The 19,251-nt window shown below is 58.1% G+C and overlaps 1 protein-coding gene across 1 annotated transcript in view; it reads left to right on the forward strand.

The window, feature by feature from the left end:
• Window positions 1–9,354, forward strand: part of SLC6A3 (solute carrier family 6 member 3) — a 37,591-nt gene extending 28,237 nt beyond the window's left edge. Inside the window, exons 12-15 of the mRNA XM_077879650.1 lie at window positions 2,253–2,353; window positions 3,330–3,497; window positions 4,620–4,691; window positions 8,037–9,354. Of these exons, the coding sequence (XP_077735776.1) occupies window positions 2,253–2,353; window positions 3,330–3,497; window positions 4,620–4,691; window positions 8,037–8,060 (365 nt within the window). The 3' untranslated portion in view covers window positions 8,061–9,354. The remainder of the gene's footprint in view (window positions 1–2,252; window positions 2,354–3,329; window positions 3,498–4,619; window positions 4,692–8,036) is intronic.
• Window positions 9,355–19,251: the final 9,897 nt, after the last annotated feature.

The raw sequence follows: 19,251 nt of genomic DNA on the forward strand, positions 1-19,251 counted from the left end.
GAGAGGCCCTGCCCTTTCCCAGCGCGCTGGCCTGGGCAAGCCACCCCTCGGCTGCTCTGTAAGGGGGGCTGTGGTGCTGGCGGCCCTACGGGGGGCTTCCCAGAGGCGGGAGCGAGCCAGAGGTCTGCCCGGGCCCAGTGTCACACAGGGGCATGGCCCCTGCCGCAGAGTGGGGGACAGCGTGGCCCGATGGAGCCCGTGGGCTGGGAGAGGCGGCACCCAAGAAGTGGTCCATGTTCCCGGAGCGGCTCTCTGTCATCATTTCTGTTCTACAGAGAAGGGGACCATCAACCTCCACGATTACGTTGGCGCTTAGAATCAACACTTTATCATTCAAAATGGAGCTCTGTCCTCCAGCCCCAAATGAGACCCTGCAGGGAAAGAGAGGAATGCCCCAAATGTGTCCCTTGGTCGCAGGCTCCATGCCGGCCACCACATGCTTCCCAGGGCCTCAGGAGACCATGTCCCCATCACTTCCCCAAATGCAATTCGCTTGCCCTCATCTAAGGGACACGCACCCTGCATTTCTCATAAGGCGCATCAGAGCGTGCCAGGCTCTCCATGCCCAGGGTCCCTGTCGGTCTGTGAGCCAAATAGCCTAGTGCCGGTGGGGGGACCATGGGTGCCCTGGCTGCTTGTGGGGCCGAGTCCAGAGGGGCCGTGGGGCCAGCCTCGGGCTCAGCCTTCTCCATCCCACTGTCCCTGCACCATCTCCGCGTCCGGGGTCCCGGTGACAGGGTTGGCGTGTGCAGAGGGGTCTTCCCGCCACGTCCCTAACCTGATGCCCCAAGATTCGCCCAAGGCTCAGCAGACCAGCTGAGTCGAACGAGCAGAGGCCAGGCCACACTCAGGGTGGAGAAGTCAATGTTGAGATCCCCTAGGGAAAGTGTCCGTTCTATCAGCTTCTAGAAATAGCTTTCCTTAAAAAAGATTGTAAATATATACTAGAATGTTGTCAGCCCTGAGAGGAAGGACGTGTGACACCTGCCGCAGCGCGGGTGAAACTTGCGGACATCATGCTGAGAGACAAAGGACAGATCCCATAAGATCCCCCTGTGTGAGGCCCCTGCTTGAGTCCATGGGGACAGAGAGTGACAGTGGCCAGGGGTTGGGGGCAGAGCCGCAGTCTGGGGAGATGGGAAGGTGTGGCCCCTGCCGTAGGTGGTGGTGGTGCTGCCCAGTGATGCGAACTCACGCTGTCGAACTCAACGCTTAAACAGGGTTAAAGTGGTGAAGTTTATGTTATGGGTATTTTACCACAATTTTTTTTAAGATTTTATGTATTTATTCATGAGAGAGAGAGGGAGGCAGAGACACAGGCAGAGGGAGAAGCAGGCTCCGTGCCGGGAGCCCGACATAGGACTCAATCCCGGGATTCCAGGATCGCCCTGGGCTGAGGGCGGCGCTAAACTGCTGAGCCACCCGGGCTGCCACCACCACAATTTTTTTAAAGGAAAATGTAGTTCTGGCCGAGGTGGGTGGGAGAGCCTAGGACAGGGAGGAAGCCCTGAGGGAGGAAGAGGCCAGGGGGAGGGCAAGGGGAACAGTGGGCGCCCAACACGTGACCCTCGCTGACCGTGATGGTTGAGGAGCAAACGTCACTTGTGGGCACCACAGTGAATGTGCACGGGGACCCAAGGCTGAGGCTGCTGGGAGGTTAGGAGTGGGGGCAACCCCACAAGAGGTGGGGGACCTGGGGCCAAGGCTGCCAGGAGACCAGGAGTGGGGACGCCCCTGCAGGACGTGGAGGACCCAGGGTCGAGGCTGCTGGGAGGTCAGGAGTAGGGGCAGCCCCACAGGATGTGGGGGACCCAGGGTTGAGGCTGCTGGGAGGTCAGGAGTGAGGGCGCCTCTGTAAGATGTGGGGGACCCGAGGCTGAGGCTGCCAGGTCAGGACTGAGGGCACCCCTGCAGGACGTGGGGGACCCGGAGCCGAGGCTACTGGGAGGTCAGGAGTGAGGACGCCTCTGCAGGACATGGAGGACCTGGGGCCAAGGCTGCTGGGAGGTCAGGAGTGGGGGCGCCTCTGCAAGATGTGGGGGACCCGAGGCTGAGGCTGCCAGGAAGTCAGGACTGAGGGCACCCCTGCAGGACATGGGGGACCCGGGGCCGAGGCTGCTGGGAGGTCAGGAGTGGGGGCGCCCCCGCAGGATGTGGGGGACCCGGGGCCGAGGCTGCTGGGAGGTCAGGAGTGGCGCAGGCCGAGGCTCGGGGTGCCGTCCCGACCGGCCGCTCCACTCCTTGCACCTCAGGCGTGAGGCAGTTCAGCGATGACATCAAGCAGATGACCGGGCAGCGGCCCAGCCTCTACTGGAGGGTGTGCTGGAAGTTCGTCAGCCCCTGCTTCCTCCTGGTATGGGCCCTGAGGCCGCCCACACTGCTAAGGCTGGGGAGGGGGCTCCTGCGATCCCTGAAAATCCTCTGTGGTCTCCTGAAGGCAGCCCCCACCCTCTGGACCCAGGCTCCAGGGCACGGTCATGTGGGGGGTGGCGGCTCCCGTGTCAGCATCTGCAGGGGAGGGAGGCCGGAGCCCTGGCACCTCGAGGAAGGTCCTAGAACCTGACTCCGGGAGGAGGGGACACAGGGACCAAACCCCAGGGCAGGAGTGACTCAGATTCCATAGCAGCCCTGCCCTTGGCCTCTCCCACCACCACACAATCTGGTGGCCCCGGCTTTTATCACCGGGGTGGGGTCGGGGCCCCCCTCATCAGGATGGCGCCCCAGTTCCCAAGCTCCGCGGCCAGTGTAGACCGAGGGCTCACAAGCCCCATGCAGCCTGGCTGGTCTGCTCGTGGCCCTGGGCCCCACAGGGGTGTCCAGGTCTGAGCGCACACCCTACGGGTGTCACCCCGGCCCTGGCGTGTCTGGACCTGCAGAGTTGAGGCGTACGCCATCCTGGGCCAACGCAAGGCTAGTGAGAGACAGAGACACAGAGGGAGACAGAGAGACAGAGGCAGAGGCAGGCACAGAGGGAGGAGCAGGGGCCTGGTTCTGACGTGATCAGCAGTTCCTGCCCGGGCTGAGCTGCACCCAGGGGAAGCTGCCGACCGCCCACCAGGCACTTGAGGCCTGCTTCCAGCATGTTCCCCGCTGTGCTCAGTGCTGAGGCAGTCAGGTGCGCTTGCTGGACAGCCAGCACCCTGCCCTCCTCCATATGTTGGGGCCCCCCAGACACGGTAATATGAGGCTTTCAAAGACCGGCTGTGAGGTCCTGCGCACCCCCCGTGTGGGGAGCCCGGGCCCCAGCGCCGTGTGGCTGCGGCTGGGAGACCCTCCGGGGGGAACCCCCAGCCTCACCCAGAGCCGCTCACCTCTGCCCTCCGTTTCAGTTTGTGGTTGTGGTGAGCATCGTGACCTTCAGGCCCCCTCACTACGGGGCCTACATCTTCCCAGAGTGGGCCAACGCGCTGGGCTGGGCCATCGCCACGTCATCCATGTCCATGGTGCCCATCTATGCAGCCTACAAGTTCTGCAGCCTGCCCGGCTCCCTGAGGGAGGTGCGTGCTCACACGGGCCCCTCACCCTGCCCTGGCCCAGCCGTGAGACTCCAGCAAGAGCCGGGGGTGGGTGTCCACCCCCAGGCCTGTCGCTGCCCCTTTGTTTCTGACCTCCAGAGAGGGCTGGCACAGTGGCGGCCACGCTGGAGCACTGGCCAGGGCAAATGTGGGGGGAGACGGCTGTGTGTCTGCCTGCGTGCGTGTCCTCACACATGCACGTGTGTTCATGCTTGACAGAGCAGGGTGACGGTGGGAAGGCAGCAGTGGGGGGCTGAGGTGTAAGCGGGCCCAGCAAGCCATTAGGCAGCTAAACGGGTGGTGGAGCCGTGTGCGGGACCTTTGTGTGGTGGGGCTTGCCCTGCGGCCCCTCCATCAGGCTCCTGCCACCTGTAAGGAACAGGGTGGGGGAACTGTTCATGGGGGGGCTCCCCTTCACCTCCTGGCACTGGGATTCCCAGAAGAAACAAAGGACCCAGGCCTGCCCAGAAGGAACGCTGCTCACGCTCGCTCAGAGCCGCCCCTGGGAGTTCTCCAACGCGCCGTGGGCCTGCATACCACAGCGATTCCTGGGAACAGTGGGCAGCCTGGTCCTGCTGCCACACCCGGCCTGGCCCAAGGAGCCCTCCTGGGGTCACTTGGCTCCCCCTAGCACACAGTGATCCTCAGCCGTGGGGTCAGGCCTGGGGCAGCCAGGGTCCCAGGGCCTCTTGGGAGGGAAGGACAGAGGCTGGCATCGCACATTGGGGACCCTCGCCCTCCCGCACACCCCTCACTGCCCGCAGGGCCCAGCTTAGGCCCCTCTGGGAGATGGGGGGAGACAGAGCCTGCAGCCCCAAGGGTCAGACTGAACAAAAACCACACAACACCTAAATAGCCGACACGGGTGGACTTTGGCCCTCATGGTAGGGTCTGCTGGCCTCAGGACTCAGGGGGCGCACGCTATCCACCTTTACTCAGAGCCCACACGCGCAGACACAGAAACGTGTTCTTTCACGTGGACTGGACTCTGCTCCAGGGCCTGGGAGGCCCAGCTGCCAGCCCCAGCATCTGATGGGATGTCAGGAGGGGCCCAAGCACCTCCCTGAATGTGTGCCGGCACCCACGGCTTCTCCTGTCTTCCAGAAACTGGCCTATGCCATCACACCTGAGCAGGAGCGCGAGCTCGTGGACAGCGGGGAGGTACGCCAGTTCAGGGTGAGTGCCGCTTCCCCGCCTCCCTCGGTGAGAACAGTGAGAATGCAGAAGCCCTATGCCTGGCCCCGGCCCTGGCCAGGCCACGGCCCTCTCGGCCCCCTCTGCGCTCTGCTCTGCAAGCCACAAGGCTGCCTTCATTGCCTGAGCAAACGCTGAGGCATGCCTGCATGCCCTCTGAGGACCCCTGTACCGACGGGGGGCGGGCAGTGGGCAGAATGAGAAACCTCTGGAGAAAGAGGAAGCAGAGGGTTACAGGGTGGGGTGGGGCCCTCGAGGTGGACTCTGAGCAGACCCTGCATGAGGGAGGGAGAGAAGAAGGCCTGAAGCAACTCAGAGCCTTGCCCTCACGGGTGGGGGGGTGCAGGAGGTGCTCTGATGGCCCCCGACCCGAGGGAGGCACAGCCTGCTGCAGACAGTTGGGGTGGAGGCTCCCGTGGCAGAGGCGGGGCCACATGAGGCCTGTGGCAGGATTGGGGCCATCCCTCCCTTGGATTTCTGGTTACATGTATGCCTACTTCTTAAATGAGACCTGAGGTCCCTCATTCTCCAGCTCCCTTCTTTCCTAACAGAACCCCTCCAGGCCGTGCACAGGGCATATCTGCCACACTTAGCACTGCCATTTTCTTGTCACTTGGCATGAAGGGAATTTGAATTTTCGTTGTGATCTCATCGGCCCATGAGTTGTTACAAGTTTGCTTTCAAATCCTCACGTCTATGGGGATGTCCCATTGGCATCTTTGTGATCGTGTCTGCATTGATGGCACCGCACCACCTGCTCTTGGGGGGGAGGGGGTGTGAAGACTTCCATGTGGCTGAGCCGCCGACCTGCCTTGGCAGACATGACATGCATCTTTGGGTGCGTGTGTGTCCTCTCATCCTGGCACGTACTTCTCCTTCCATCTGTCACATCACGCTGTGACCAGGCCATTCAGACTTTGTGCCATGTCACCGACTTCAGCTCTGCTTGAGCGGGGTAACTGGGAACGTTTGCAGACCATCCCACCCTGGCAGTGTGTTTGTCCACTTCCAGCCCACCGCCGTAGGTCCACCAGTTTTTTTCTTTATACATCCCGAGGCTGCTCTCTGCGGTGAATGCACGTTCAGAATTGCCACGTCTCCCACAGGACTTCACACGTCCTCCCTCCCTTGTGGTTGTGCTGCTCCCAAAGCACTCCAGGTCCAGGGCATAGGTTTCTCCTGAGTCTGCCAGAAATATCTTTTGCAATCTTTTAACTTTCAGTTTTGCGATGACCTCAAAGCATTGGTGTCTCTTGCAAACCTGGTATATACTTGGAGTCTTTTACTCTGATGGAGAGATTAATCCATTTACATTTGTTGTGATTATTGATAGTCGAGGCTTGATTCTATGATCTTTTTAACTGTTTGCCCCATTCTATTTTTTTATTCTATTTTTCTCTTTTATTGCCTTTTTTATGGATTGCTTTTTTGGGGATTTGCTTTTTTTCCCCCTTTTCTATTGTTTTCTCTCTGTTTGGAACTTACAGATTCATATCCTTTACTTATACACCCTATACTTTTTTCTTTAGTAGCTGTCTTTGAAATTGTAACGTACACATCTCACTTTAAATATGCAAATTGACACGATATCTCAACTGCCGTCCTGAATATTACAAGGACTTACAACTTCTCCTCCTGAGAATTATGTTCCTAGTGCCCGATACTCCATTTCTGCCTTTTTTTAGCCCACAGATCAGACATTACTCTAACTATTGCTATTTTGTATAGAAACACTGTCCTGGGTTAATGTGCATGTTGAGTATTTTCCCACCCTACTTTCTGGCATATGCATCTTTTGTTGGAGGATCATTTTCTTGCTTAAAAAAAGGAAAATCCTCAGCCTGTCTTTTAAGGAGGCCCCTTGACAAACTTCCCCACTCTTGTGTGTCCGTATATGTCTTCCTTTTTCCCTGCTTGATGAGCGGGTTTCTGTGTGCACGCAGTTCTTGATGGACAGCCGCCGTCTTCCGGCACCTTGAGGCCATGAGTTCTCGGCACTCCCTTTGCTGCCGCACTGAGACATCGTATGTGTCCAGGGTCTGCAGGTCCGTGGTTTTTGTCCATTCTGGGAACATTGCAGCCACACCCTCCACCGTAGCCTCTTCCCTGCTCCTCTTGGGGCTCTGGTGTGTGACACTTGCCCCGTCCTCTGGTTCTCACTCTGAGAAGCTCTATAAACTGTGTGACTCGGGCACAGTTGTACAGCACCTCTTAGCAGTCCACACAGCTACTTTGGGTTACCTGTCTAAATAACCAAACTCCATGAACTTCCACACAGGAATTTCACATTGATAGTAACTTACGTGCACCTGCAAGTGCCTCTTGGTACCCAACCCTGAAGCAAACACGATGCCGGTCTTGTTTGGATCTTTCACTGGTCCTCTGCACCATGTAGTTTCCTTGCCTCTTTAGATACTTCTGTATTCCTGAAAAGTAGATCGGTCTGAAGGGGGGCGTGCCTGTGGAGCTCAGGGCTCTGGCCCCCTAGCACCCTCCCACCATGCACCCTACACGGCTGTGCAGGGCTGGGGCTACCTGTCCTGCTCCGGCCCGAGGGAACCTGCCTGGCAGCCTGTGTCGTGGCCAGGGCTGACACAGGCTGAGACCTGGCAGGGAGCCCTGTCCCTCCAGTGGTCGATGCCGCATCTCCCCACCCCTGGTGTGGTTGTTTCACAAGCAAGCCCTGCATGCACTCATTTTGAAGCGTTTAAAGACATGGTTCCTGCCACTTAGCGTGATCGAATGGCTTGTGCTCAAAAACAGGCTGAAATAACAGCTGCATAATAACAGGCGGTGACATTTGCTGGAGAACTAAATACCCACTCTTGTCGATCTTGGCCTCCCCAAGTGGTGAGCGAGGCCTGCCCTGAGCTCCTTGGGGGTCATGCGAGGCAGGATGGGAGTGCAGGGTACAGCATTTCACTGGGATGGGACCCAGAGGCCCCAGGGCGGTGGCACAAGGGCCCCAGGGCATCGCCAGCCCACCTGGCCAGGGTCTGTCTGCCCAGCTACTGATGTGACACGTGCCCCAGTGGCCACTGGGGCTACTGATTCCCATAGCGGCCCTCACTGCAACTGCGCTCCCTGCACTTGGCCAGCAGGTTTATCCATATATATTTACATATGGCTTATCATATATTATTAATCGCAAAAGCTGTTTATTTCTAATATTCTGTATAAGCCTGTGTGCACGGGGCGTATTTGTGGAAGGCTAACACGGGCCCTGGTGCCCCAGAGTGGCCAGAACCTGGCGGGTTGGAGCCAAGAGCCGCCTGTAACCAAGTGGCCCCCCGCTTCACTTCTGAATAAACCCTGTTTCCTCTGTAGCTTCGTCACTGGCTCATGGTGTAGAGGGCGGAGGAGGCCCAGGATGGCCTCCCCACCGTGGGAGACACGCCGGCGGGCAAGGGAACCCAAGCTTCAAGGAAAAGGCAAGGGGCTCCGACGGCCTGACTCCTGCTCCCCCAGAACCACGCGGAAGCTCTGCCTCCTGGCCTCTCACGCCCCTCCTCCGCCAGTGGAGAGGACTGGCCGTCTGTGCTGTGTCACCGTGACCACTTCCCGTAGATCGGTGCCCGTTCCTGTCGGTAGAAACCGTCTGTCCGTGTTCCGTTTGTGCCGAGCCAGCTCCCTCCTGCCCCCGCCTCCCAGCCCCACTGTCATCCCTGGGTTGAGGACAAGAGCAGTAATTGTGGATGCTGAACCCAGTGCTCCTGGCTTCCCGGGTATTTTATTTTGCTCGAACTAAAAAAGCCAAGCATCGTATTTTGCTTAATCGTACAGAAGGTGCACTGGGGAAGCCACAAAAGGCAATAAAGTGGGGGCCACCACGCGTCCCCACGCCCCACACCCCGTGTGCTCAGAGCCTGCCCGGGTTCCTGGGCTGTGTGAGAGGACGCTCTGTACTTCCTCCTAGCTGACAGAAATACAACCTGGGGACACAGGTGGGCTGCTGCCCAAGGTGGTCAGGCATGGCCACCTCACCACGGACGCCCCGCTACGGGAGGAAGGGCCGCGTGCCCACCAGTGGGCCCTGGCGTGCAGAGCGCCCCAGCACGCAGCCCGGAGACCCGGGACCTGGGGAGGAAAACCCCGCCGGGACTGTAGTTCCCTCGGGCATGCGTCACGTCTGTAACAGTCCTGTTCATGTAGGAAAGGCTTTCAAAATCATACTAACCTGTGAATCAAAACTAATTCTCAGAACACAGGGTTGGCTTCTGAAGATCTGTTTGCTGATGTTTCCGTTTCTGTTTATGAGAATATTCGCAGGACCAAGTGAGGACTGAGGCCACGCTGCTCCCCCCATGCTGGCGCCACCCTGACGGGAAGGGGCTGCCAGCAGTCGGAAGGCACTCGGGCTCCGGGCCCCCGGCACTGAGCGGTCACAGCGTGAGCACTGCTGTGAGGCCGTCCCCTGCAAGGGCACCGTGGTTCGAGGGGCTGACGACCTTACCACTGGGGACACGAGTTTGTGGGCTGCAGGCTGTTGGCAGCTGTGGCCACAAGGCATCGGGTTTACCCTCTCCTTTCGAGGCGCCTTGAGTACTCTGCGTAGATAACGGTGTCGTCAACGTCTGTCTGTCTTGTCCGTAGTCGGCACCTCATGTGCGTCGTCACCAACAATAAATCCATGTGGGAAAAAGGACCGTAGTTGCGTGGCCACCTTCTTTTGCTCAGGCTGTGGCCCAGCCCACCCACTGCCCTGAGGACGGCAGCTCCCTCACTCCTAACCTAGCACCTCTCCCACCCAGGGGAGCACGACTGGGCTCCCGAGGGGGTACTGGGCCTAACCTCGACCCCAGAGCCCATGCCTGCAAGTTCCCCTTGTACCTGCCAGCCCTGCGCCACCTGTCTGGCCTCTCCTGAGCCCTCATCTGCCCATAGGCTCCCCTGCAGGCTCCTCATGCATCGAGACTCCACCCCTGCTGTCAGACCAGTGACACCACCCAACCCTGGTCCCTCTTCCAGGGACAGGACAACAGAGTCTGAGTGACTCCCTGCCCTTAGTCCCTGGAGGATCTCTTGTCTGCTCCGTGGACAACAGGGTCCTTCTAGATACCAATTAGCTCTGGCTGTGACCTACAGGAGACCTCTATGGTATATCGTTAAGCTTGAGGTAAACACCAATGCTCCTACAGTAATCCAAGCATTCGGGCAGCAGGTCCCTCTCAGAGGCCATGATCTGCCTCATAGGACACTGGTCACTCCCACCAGACCCCCCGGCCCTGCCCCCAGCCGGAGGATCCTGAAGGCACCCCACATCAGGGCCTCCAGGTCCCCACCCATGTAATCGTTCTTCCTCGGGATCCCCAAGGAACACCTTGCTTCCTTCGGGTGTCCCTTTATCAGGGGCCACAGGGCACACACAAAGTCCTCGTGTCAGCTCACATGCTGGTGAGCCACGCCTCAACCATCCAGAGCTTCCATGCTGCTTCCCTGGGGCCATGTCCTCCTGGTGTCTCCACCTCTGCCAGCCTCTGGATGTGACGGTGAAGATGAGCCATCACAACAGACCCTCAGGTGGGACAAAAAACCTGCCCCACAGGGATGAACCAAGTAGACACAGCATCGTTATGTCCCCCTGCTCCCCAGTCACCAAGGTGCCTCAGGATCAGGCATGGTCCACTGGGACTCACTGCTGGTAGCCTCCTGGAGTGCGGGCAGGATCCTGGCCTGTTCTGTTCCAGCTGTGCCATCACCCCGGGTGCAGTGTGGGCACCTACAGGTCCCTGGAATCTCAAAGCAAAGATTTGATTGTGGCCACAACTGCAACAGGGAGACCTCCAAGTGTCACATACCTGAGTGAAAAAGACACTCCAGAACTCCTGGGGGCCAGGTTGTCCTACCTCCATATCCCCAGACACACAGGGACATGCATGTGCACACAGCATGCATACTGCACATGCCACATATATGAACATGCAGATACATAGGCTGCACTCCTTACACGCCCCTCCCACACACACGGCTTGTGCACATGGACACATGCACACATACACATGTGCACATGGACATGCATCCACACATGGCATGTGCATGTGAACACACACATAGCACATGCACATGGACACACATGGCATGCACATATGGACACACCATGTGCACGTGGACATACACAGCCCACACATGGACACACATGCACACATACAGCATGTGTACGTGGACACGTGGCATATGCACATGGGCACACACACCTTGCGTACTGCACACATCACACATGAGCAGCCTGTGCACATGCACACACACTCTCACATTGGGTCTGCAGCATTCAGCAGAGGTCCTCATGGAAAGCCAAGCACAGCCTGCATGTCCAGCACCTCTCTGGACAGTCCCAGGGAGCTGTTTCCATGGAGCCAAGCCACCCCAGAACTGCTGAGGGTTCTTGTCTCCACAGCCCTTGGGTTACGACAGGAGTTTCATTGGTGTCCTGGCCCCAGGGGTCTGGGCTGGGGTCCTGCTAGGCAGTCCATAGACAGATGCCATATGTTGCCATGATGTGGAAGTGACAAAGGGCTTATATGTTGAATATATAAAGAGCACCTACAAATCAATAAAATCTGAGGGACGTTGTTGGTCCGTGGTCAATGTTGATCCTGAATCCAGTTCTGACATAAGAGTTTTCCCTACACCAAGCAATTCTATGCAGCCCCAGCTGGGCGTCCTGCAGTTTGACTCAATCCTGACACCATCTACCTGGACCTGGCATCAGACCCCACAGGCCGAGGGCTTGGTCCCATGCGACCACCCTGCTTGCACTTCAGATACCAGTCACGAGTCTGGGCCATCACCCACTCTTTGGGCCGAATGGCCATAAATCAGAGGTTCCCACAACCCCCTCCTTGGGTTCGATTACTTTGCTAGAGTGGCTCACAGAACTCAGGGAAACCAGTTAGCTCACTAGATTATAGGTTTATTACCAAGAATGTTAAAGGATACAAATCAACCACTGGAGGAACAGATACATAGGGCGAGGTCAGTAGCGAGAGAATTTCTGTCCTCCTGGAGTTGGGGGCCCAGCACACTGGCACATGGAAGCCATCTCTGGTTCACAAACCTGGACGCTCTCTGATCCCTGTCGTCTTCAGTTTTATGAGGTTTCACTACACAGGTGTGGTTGGTTGACTCATGGGCCACTGGTGATTGATTCCACCTCCCTCAGGAACCCCCTGGAAATCAGGGGGCAGGGCTGAATGTCCACCCTCATTCAGGGCCGGCTCCCTTGGCAACCAGCCCTTCTCCTTCCGCCATATATCAGAGTCACCTCATTCACTAAACACAGTCATGGTGTGAGGGGCTTATGAGTGAAAAGAGACACATCTGATCCTGGTGGCTGGAGGTGGTTTCAGGAACCCAGGACCAAAGACCAAATATAGTAACAAAAGATGCTCCCATGGCTCTTCTTTCAAGAAATTCCAAGAGTTTTGGAAGATGGGACACAAACAAACATACATGTACGATGAGTTGCAAAACCACAGCAACCCAGGGGGAAAGCGGGAAGGCATCTCGGGCAGGCCCACGGCAAAGGAGGTGAGTCCCGAGGGTTGGTGCACCCGTGAGAAGACAGTGCAACTGAGAATGCGATGCGCAAAGCAGACCAGATGTTGACGCCACCTGTCACCCACCATCGCAGCTGATCTGAGCAGTCCGACGCCCACATCAATGAGCAGATGGGTGCTGGGAACCCAGATATATTTCGGGTAGGAAAGTAAATCAACACAGCCACTTGGGAAAGTGCGTTATCTATGAAGTTGAACATACAGTAGCAGACCCAGTTCTGGGTGCCCCTGGCTGTACACACTGTTCTCCCACCACCAGCTGTAACTATTCTCCACCTGCTTGGGGTGCAGCTCTAACAGCTCGCCCCAGGAGCGCCCCAGGGGCTGCCTCACCTGGAGATGCCGGGGATTCAAGCCCAGCCCGGGCAGGGAAGGGGGGTGCTGCAGCCAGCTGCTGACTGACTCGAGCGTGCAGATGCTGGGCACCTCCGTGCTCTGGAGCTCCCTGTGGGTCAGGCTGGGCTCAGCTTCACCTGAAGCCAAATCTGCTCTCCAGCCGTCCTCCACCTCCTCCTCACTTTCTCCTGAAAGTGCCCCAGTGCTGGATCGGGGGCACCCCCACTTCAGGCTCTGCTGCTCAGGAGTTCCAGCCCGGGATGCAGTACATCCCCAAACGCCCCAATACCACCCACAGCTCTGTGCCCAATGGTGCATGCGCACAATCTGTCACACACACATGAGTGTTCACGAACCCCAGACGAGAACCGACAGAAATGCCGGCCGCATCAGAACAGCAAGAAGGACCTGCCGGCAGGTGGCACGGACACCTGGGGACAGCACCTTAGGTAAACTCACGTCCCCCCCAGGAGCTGTTGAAGTCCTTACCCACAGCACCTCAGAACGTGGCCTCACTTGGAGACGTATAATTGTTACCATGCCGGTGTCATGGTGGAAGATCTCTGAGATATGAGCACCTGTGTGCCCCCCAAACGCCCCAACACCAGCAGCTGTCACTGTGCGATGCTCGCCGCGCTGGCACGCGGGAAGTGGCGCTCCCACGCAGGAAATACATTTACCAGGATGTAACATGAGGCCGTTCGGAGGTAGGGGGGCTAATCCAGTGTGACTGGCAGGCGTATATGGGGAAGAGAGAGACGGACACACAGACACACGGGGAGCGAGAGTGCAGCAATGTGCCTGGAGGTACGGGCACCACCAGAAGCCAGGAGAGCAGCGTGGCGCACACTCTAGGGGGTGGGCGGGGGTGCTACGGAAGGAAGCAGCCCTCCCCACGCCTCCACATCAGGCTTGGACTCCAGACGGGCAGAGAATATGTTGCTGTTGTTTTAGGCCACCCGGTCTGGGGTGCATTGTCACAGCACAACAAACAGAGGTGGGTCCACCCAGCGGGGAATTCAGGTTCCCTGAGGCTACATACTGGTCCTGCCTGGTCAGACATGTCACCAGTCTCCTCTGCCTGTCCCCCTGTCTGGAACAATCTCCTGTCCACTGCCATCCCTTTCTTTACAACTGCTGACTCCTCACACCATCCTGCTTCTCTTGGACATCACCTCTGGAAGCTTGTTGTAACCCCCACTTCTGGGATCGGCCCTGTTCAGTGCTCCTTGAACCCCCACCCTCCCAGCCCTTCCCCTGTGGAAGTGGATACACCTTGTCCCTCTTTTCAGTAGGTTTGGAGCCCCCTCACAAGCAAGGACTGAGCTGTCATTCGTTCCTGCCAGTGTCTTGAATAGCCCTGCTACGTGCTTGACAGTGGCACTTGATATCTATTACAGATAAATGAGTTAATGGCTGGGCATTTACATGAACACCGGTGTGGGGTTGGTGAATGGGTAGATGGGTGGACAGATGGATAGGTGGAGGAAGAAAGGGAAGGAGGGGTACAAGAATGAACGGGAGAGTGTGTGGGTGGATGATGGATGATGATAGATGGTAGAGGGATGGATGGATAGATGAATGTGTGGATGGATGGTTGATGGGCAGGTGCTTGGGTTGATGGATAGTGGGTAAATGGATGGGTGGATGATGGATAAATGGATGGACGGGTGGGTGGATGGATGGATGGATGATGGATGGATGGGTGGAAAGGGATGGATGGATGAATATGTGGATGGATGGTTGATGGGCAGGTCCTTGGGTTGACGGATAGTGGATGGATGGATGATGGATGAGTGGGTGGGTGGAGGAGTACGTGGATGGATGAGTATAGATGGTGGATGGGTGCATGAATGAGTGGAAGGTCCTGTGTCACATCTAAAGTCTCTCATTCTGGTAAATCCACCCTGTAGGGCTTGACACATGAGTGCTACATTTATTCTCCAAGGAGATGGCAGGTTCTTTGATATAAGTGGAACTAATTTCAAAACACCTGGAGCCTTGTTTTCCCCCCCACACCAACCTGCTGCAGAAAGCAGCTCCCTGGGAGGGAGGAGCCTGCCTCTGCCTTTTTTCTGTCAGTGGCACATCTCAGGCTCCCTGTCCACACTGCACTTTACCATTGGATTTACACTCTTCGCCAAATGACCTTTAGACACCAAGTCTGGTTGTTAAAGCCCAGGAAAGCCGTGAGATTTTTCCTTTGAGACAAGCATTTTAATAAAGGCTCTGCATCGGGGAAATAGGTGATTTATAGGGTAAGTGGATTCTCCGTGTTTGGATATTCTTATTTTTCTTACACAATCCCCTTTAATCTCTGCAGACTCATCTGAGTAGCCAAAGTTCATGGCCTTTACCTGCCACCTGATTACTGATGGCAGAGAAAGGGATTGCCTCGTTTGAGATTCAGTTCAGGAGTGAAGTCCCATGCTCTGCTATCCCCCCCAGGAGATCAGAGTCCTCAAACCCTGTCCACCTGGCTGGCCAGGGAAGGATCCCCAGAGCTGAGAACAAAACAAAAACCAGCCACACGCAGCCCCCTCCGCCTGTCGGGCGGTCCTGGGGACCCCTTCTGCTGCTGCCCTCTTAGATGTTCTCTCACAGAATAGAAATGTCAGAAGACTTCCATTTAGGGAGGCTGGCTTCATTTTCTTTTTAATTTAACAAAATAGAAAATGTCCAAGTCAAGTGCACCTGAGAAGGACGAGATCCACCCTGAAGAACATGTGCTTCAGGGGTGTACACGTGGGAGTGAGCGAGATGGAGGTCTGGAGACAGAGAGCAAGGACGGGAGGAGAAGACCAGGAAGGAGGTTGGGGAGGCAGGGGCTGGAAGTCAGGCTGCACCAGGTCGTGGACACAGGGCCCAGCCCTTCGTAGGCTGCTCAGGTTGGCTGGTCAGCCCCGCCCCACAGCTGCCCGTCTGCCCGAGCTGGCAGGTGGGAGGAGGCAGGTCTGAGAAGGGGCCGTGTCCCGAGGGGGCACACAGCAGAAGGTCAACTGTGGCGGTGTCTCTAGGCAGGACACCTCACCACCTCTAGTGCTTCAACGTGTACCACACTACAGCCAAGGCCACAGGTCACAGACACCAGTGCACGCCAGCCAGCTGTGCACAGAACTGTTCAATCACTGGAAATGCAAGTCCAACGCTGGACAGGACACCTGCATTTCAGGGGAGGGAAAGCCAGAAATGCAGACTCATCCTCCAGTGCAGGCTGCTGAGCCAGTCAAGATTCCTGGTCACCTTCATCGAACTCAAGGGCCTGGGGTCGCTTGCAGGGGCCCCTGGGAACAGCAGGAGGCTGTGCAGGGATCACAGGGAGCTGGCCTGGAGGGAGACGTCCCCACCTCCTCCGCCTATTGCTGGAGCCGAGGCCCCAGGGGAGGCTGGCAGCCACAGTGCAAGTCCCAGGCACCCTACAGGAGGCCCTCATGGCCACCCACCCCAAGCTAGCTGCAGCGTAGCCCAGTCTCCAGCATGGTCCCATGTGGGGCCCTTTCTCGCACCTTCTCTTGGTCGCCTGCCCTGGACACGGTCGGTCGGTTACACAGGCAGGAGTTGGAGACCCAGGGGAGCTGAGACCCTGAGTGCCCCAGCTACAGACATCCACCCATGTCTCAGAGACCAAAGACACTCTTCTCTTTCCCTGCCTGCTCCCCCTCACTGTCCCAGGGGGCTTAGACAAACAGGGGACCCTCATGAACCCCCGGGGTAGCAACCCCCCTCCTGAGGAGGAAGTTTGCCGAGAGGAGGGTCCTCTGGGCACAGTGTGCAAATAGGCGGCACGGTTGGCTTGGAAATCTTGCTCCTCCAAACTGAATGCAAATACCTCTGGTTTCCGTAACTGAATTACTGAATTTTAAAAATCAAGCCTGTGTTGACTTATGCACCAAATGTATTTATCTGGAATGTAAATACTTTTACTTATTACAGGAGCTAAGCTCCTCTTCCTTAAAGTTATTTGCTGTGTGGATGAAGGGTCCTTCAGACTGGGTAGGAGCCGAGGGCTGCAGGAGCCGCCAGGGGAGCTCAGGCTCAGCCGCAGGAGCAGGAGCAGGAGCAGGAGCAGGAGCCAAGCCGCCTGCAAACCCCGCAGGCCTTGTCCCCGTCTGGACCTAAGGTTAATATTTGTAGTGGCTTCTCAGCAAACACACTCCTAGGAGGGTTATCACCCATCTGCTGTTAGACATTTGGATATCCGCTAAGCCTTTTTCATACAGAGAAACTGAATCTAAAATTCTAAAAAGTTCTGTTACACCACAAAATGATCATTTAAAAACCGAGAAGGTGCAGGGGACAGTCATCCTGTGAGGCAGCGAGCAGAACGTCCTCCCGTCATGAGCCATCTGGGGGTCTGGGGGCAAGTCTGCACAGCCGGCTCCTTGCGAGGGGGAGCCCCAGGTGGAGGCTGAGCTGGGCTTCCAGAGGCGCCTCCTCCCCTGCTTCACCCCCCAGACCCGGGTCAGGGCTTGCCCGAAGCGTCAGGGGAGCTGAAACCTGGCGAGGGTGCGGAGAGAACCCCACGAGCTGGTTCCACGAGCAGCCATCTGTCCGTCAGCAACGGAGCCCTTGCCGCCACCCTTACTGGTTACTGCTGGCACACAGAAAAGCTTTCAATCCGGTTAGCTTGTTGGGCTCTATGGGACTTTCTAACTAGGAATGCAAATTATCTGAAACACACGGACCCACACTGCTGACCACAGCCAGTGGGTGCTGCTCCCCCTTGTATCCCAGGGACGGCGGCCACAGTAGGTGAGGAGGGTCTGCAGGAAGCTGACCCTGGGGCTGGCGGCTGCCTCTGACAGGGCTGCTCCGCTGTGCAGTGCCAGGGGAGCCTGAGGTCACCCTGCTCCCACTGCCTTCCCTGTGGGTTCCTCCCCGGGACGATCTCCACCACCGCCTGTTTGGTGAGGTTGGTTTAGTTAAAACTGGATGACCTGAGCGAGCGGGTGCAGTGCAGGGCACACACGCTTGGCCTGGCCACGGCCTGAGGCCAGTTCCTCTGCGTGCAGCCTGGGGCAGCACCCCACCTCCCGGGCACTGGGGCCCCTCCCAACCCCCCGCCCCTCAGCCCCTCCCTACCCCAGCTGGTCACTCTGAGGCCAGCAGGGATGTCCACAGGGTAGGGGTGGAGGCTGCACAGCCCACGGGAGACAGAGGGATGCCTGACCCTCCACCCCCCGCCTGGCCTAGGTCTTTGGGGGTCAGTATTCTGACTGCATACTGCAAGACACGGAGAGCTGGGCATGGACGCTGTGCCCTAGTTAGGAAATCTGTTTTGCTCAGAGAGGAGTTTGCAAACCTGAAATTACCTTGTGTATATTCCAGAATTGAGTGAGCAGCAAACATGCTGCAGATAATCAGAACCTGCTGCGTAATTGGCAGGCCTAGCACAACACGAGAGTCCAGGGCCCTTCTCGAGACTCATTAACACTCAGGATGGCGGCTGTGGAGGTCCGCATGAGCCTCCCCCCGCCCCGCCCCGTGAGCACGAGGCCCCAGGGGCAGCTGGTGTCACCTCAAGGGAAGCGAGCAGCAGAGACAGGAAGGGGCTGCAGGGAACAGTGGGCCGGGCCCAAGGGGGCAGCGCGGAGGCCACAGGGGCCTGTGGGCCGTGACCCAGACACGTGCTGGCTGGAGGGCCGGTGTAGCCTGACACCGGTGCATGTGCGGCACAGGTCCTTCCTCTCCCCAGAGTGTGTGCATGGTGCGCCCCGGCGGCCGGTCCACTTCATGTGTCCACGCTGGTGTTTGCCTGCGTCTCTCTCTGGCGTGACCGTGTTATTGTGCTCATGCGCAGACCTGGACACCCTGAGGCCACGCAGCTGCGGATGTCTAGCCACCAGCCCCCCCGCCACCACGCCGACACCCGCTGGTTTGCCCCTGACCCCTTCGGCCCCGCGGCTCCGGAACAGGAGGATGCCGCGCACCGGCTCCTTTTCCATACCGCAGGACGTGGCCGCCCGGCCTCGGGTCCCAGTCATCCAGGGCTCCCTTGCACCGGGATCCAGCCACCTCGGATCTTCGCTACCACAAACAATGCCACCGCGAGTCCGCCAGCGCCTATATCTTGCATGCTCCTCAGTGTTGACAGACTGCCAGTGTGGCCGGCCTTGGGTTGGTGTGGACGCGGCCTCGTGGCTGCAGCTGAGATCCTGCCCAGGGTGGCAACACATCCGTGACCTGCTCCTTCACTAGGTGCCTGAGGGCGCGGTGCTCAAGTCCGGACCCTGTCCCCCCGGAGGTGGGCACCTCCTGCTAGAAGTGAGGCCCAGTGTCCAATGGCTGGGACACTGCCAGGATAGGGCCACATCCACGCGTCCACCCTGGGAGGCTTCCTGAGCCGTCCTGCTTGCAGTCGGAGACCCAGGAGCCTCCAAGTTCAGCCCAGCAGCCCAAGGGTGGAACTCGGTGCAGGCGTTACAATTGTTCACCCGGAGGGCGTCCAGCTTGAAAGGAAAACCCTGCAATGCGGGCAGCACATCAGTATAAAGTGCCCACTGCCCGTGGCCGTCAAGGCCAGCCCGAGACCGGTCAGTCCTCAGAGGGCTCAGTGGGGGCTTCGCATGGGACTCTGGCCGGCTGCGAGGGAAGCACCCCGCCCTCTCCCAGCCGTCCCCACCCAGCTGCACCCATCCGAGGGCGGCCCC

Source organism: Canis aureus, chromosome 31 (genome assembly GCF_053574225.1).
Source record: "Canis aureus isolate CA01 chromosome 31, VMU_Caureus_v.1.0, whole genome shotgun sequence".
Lineage (NCBI taxonomy): Eukaryota > Metazoa > Chordata > Mammalia > Carnivora > Canidae > Canis > Canis aureus.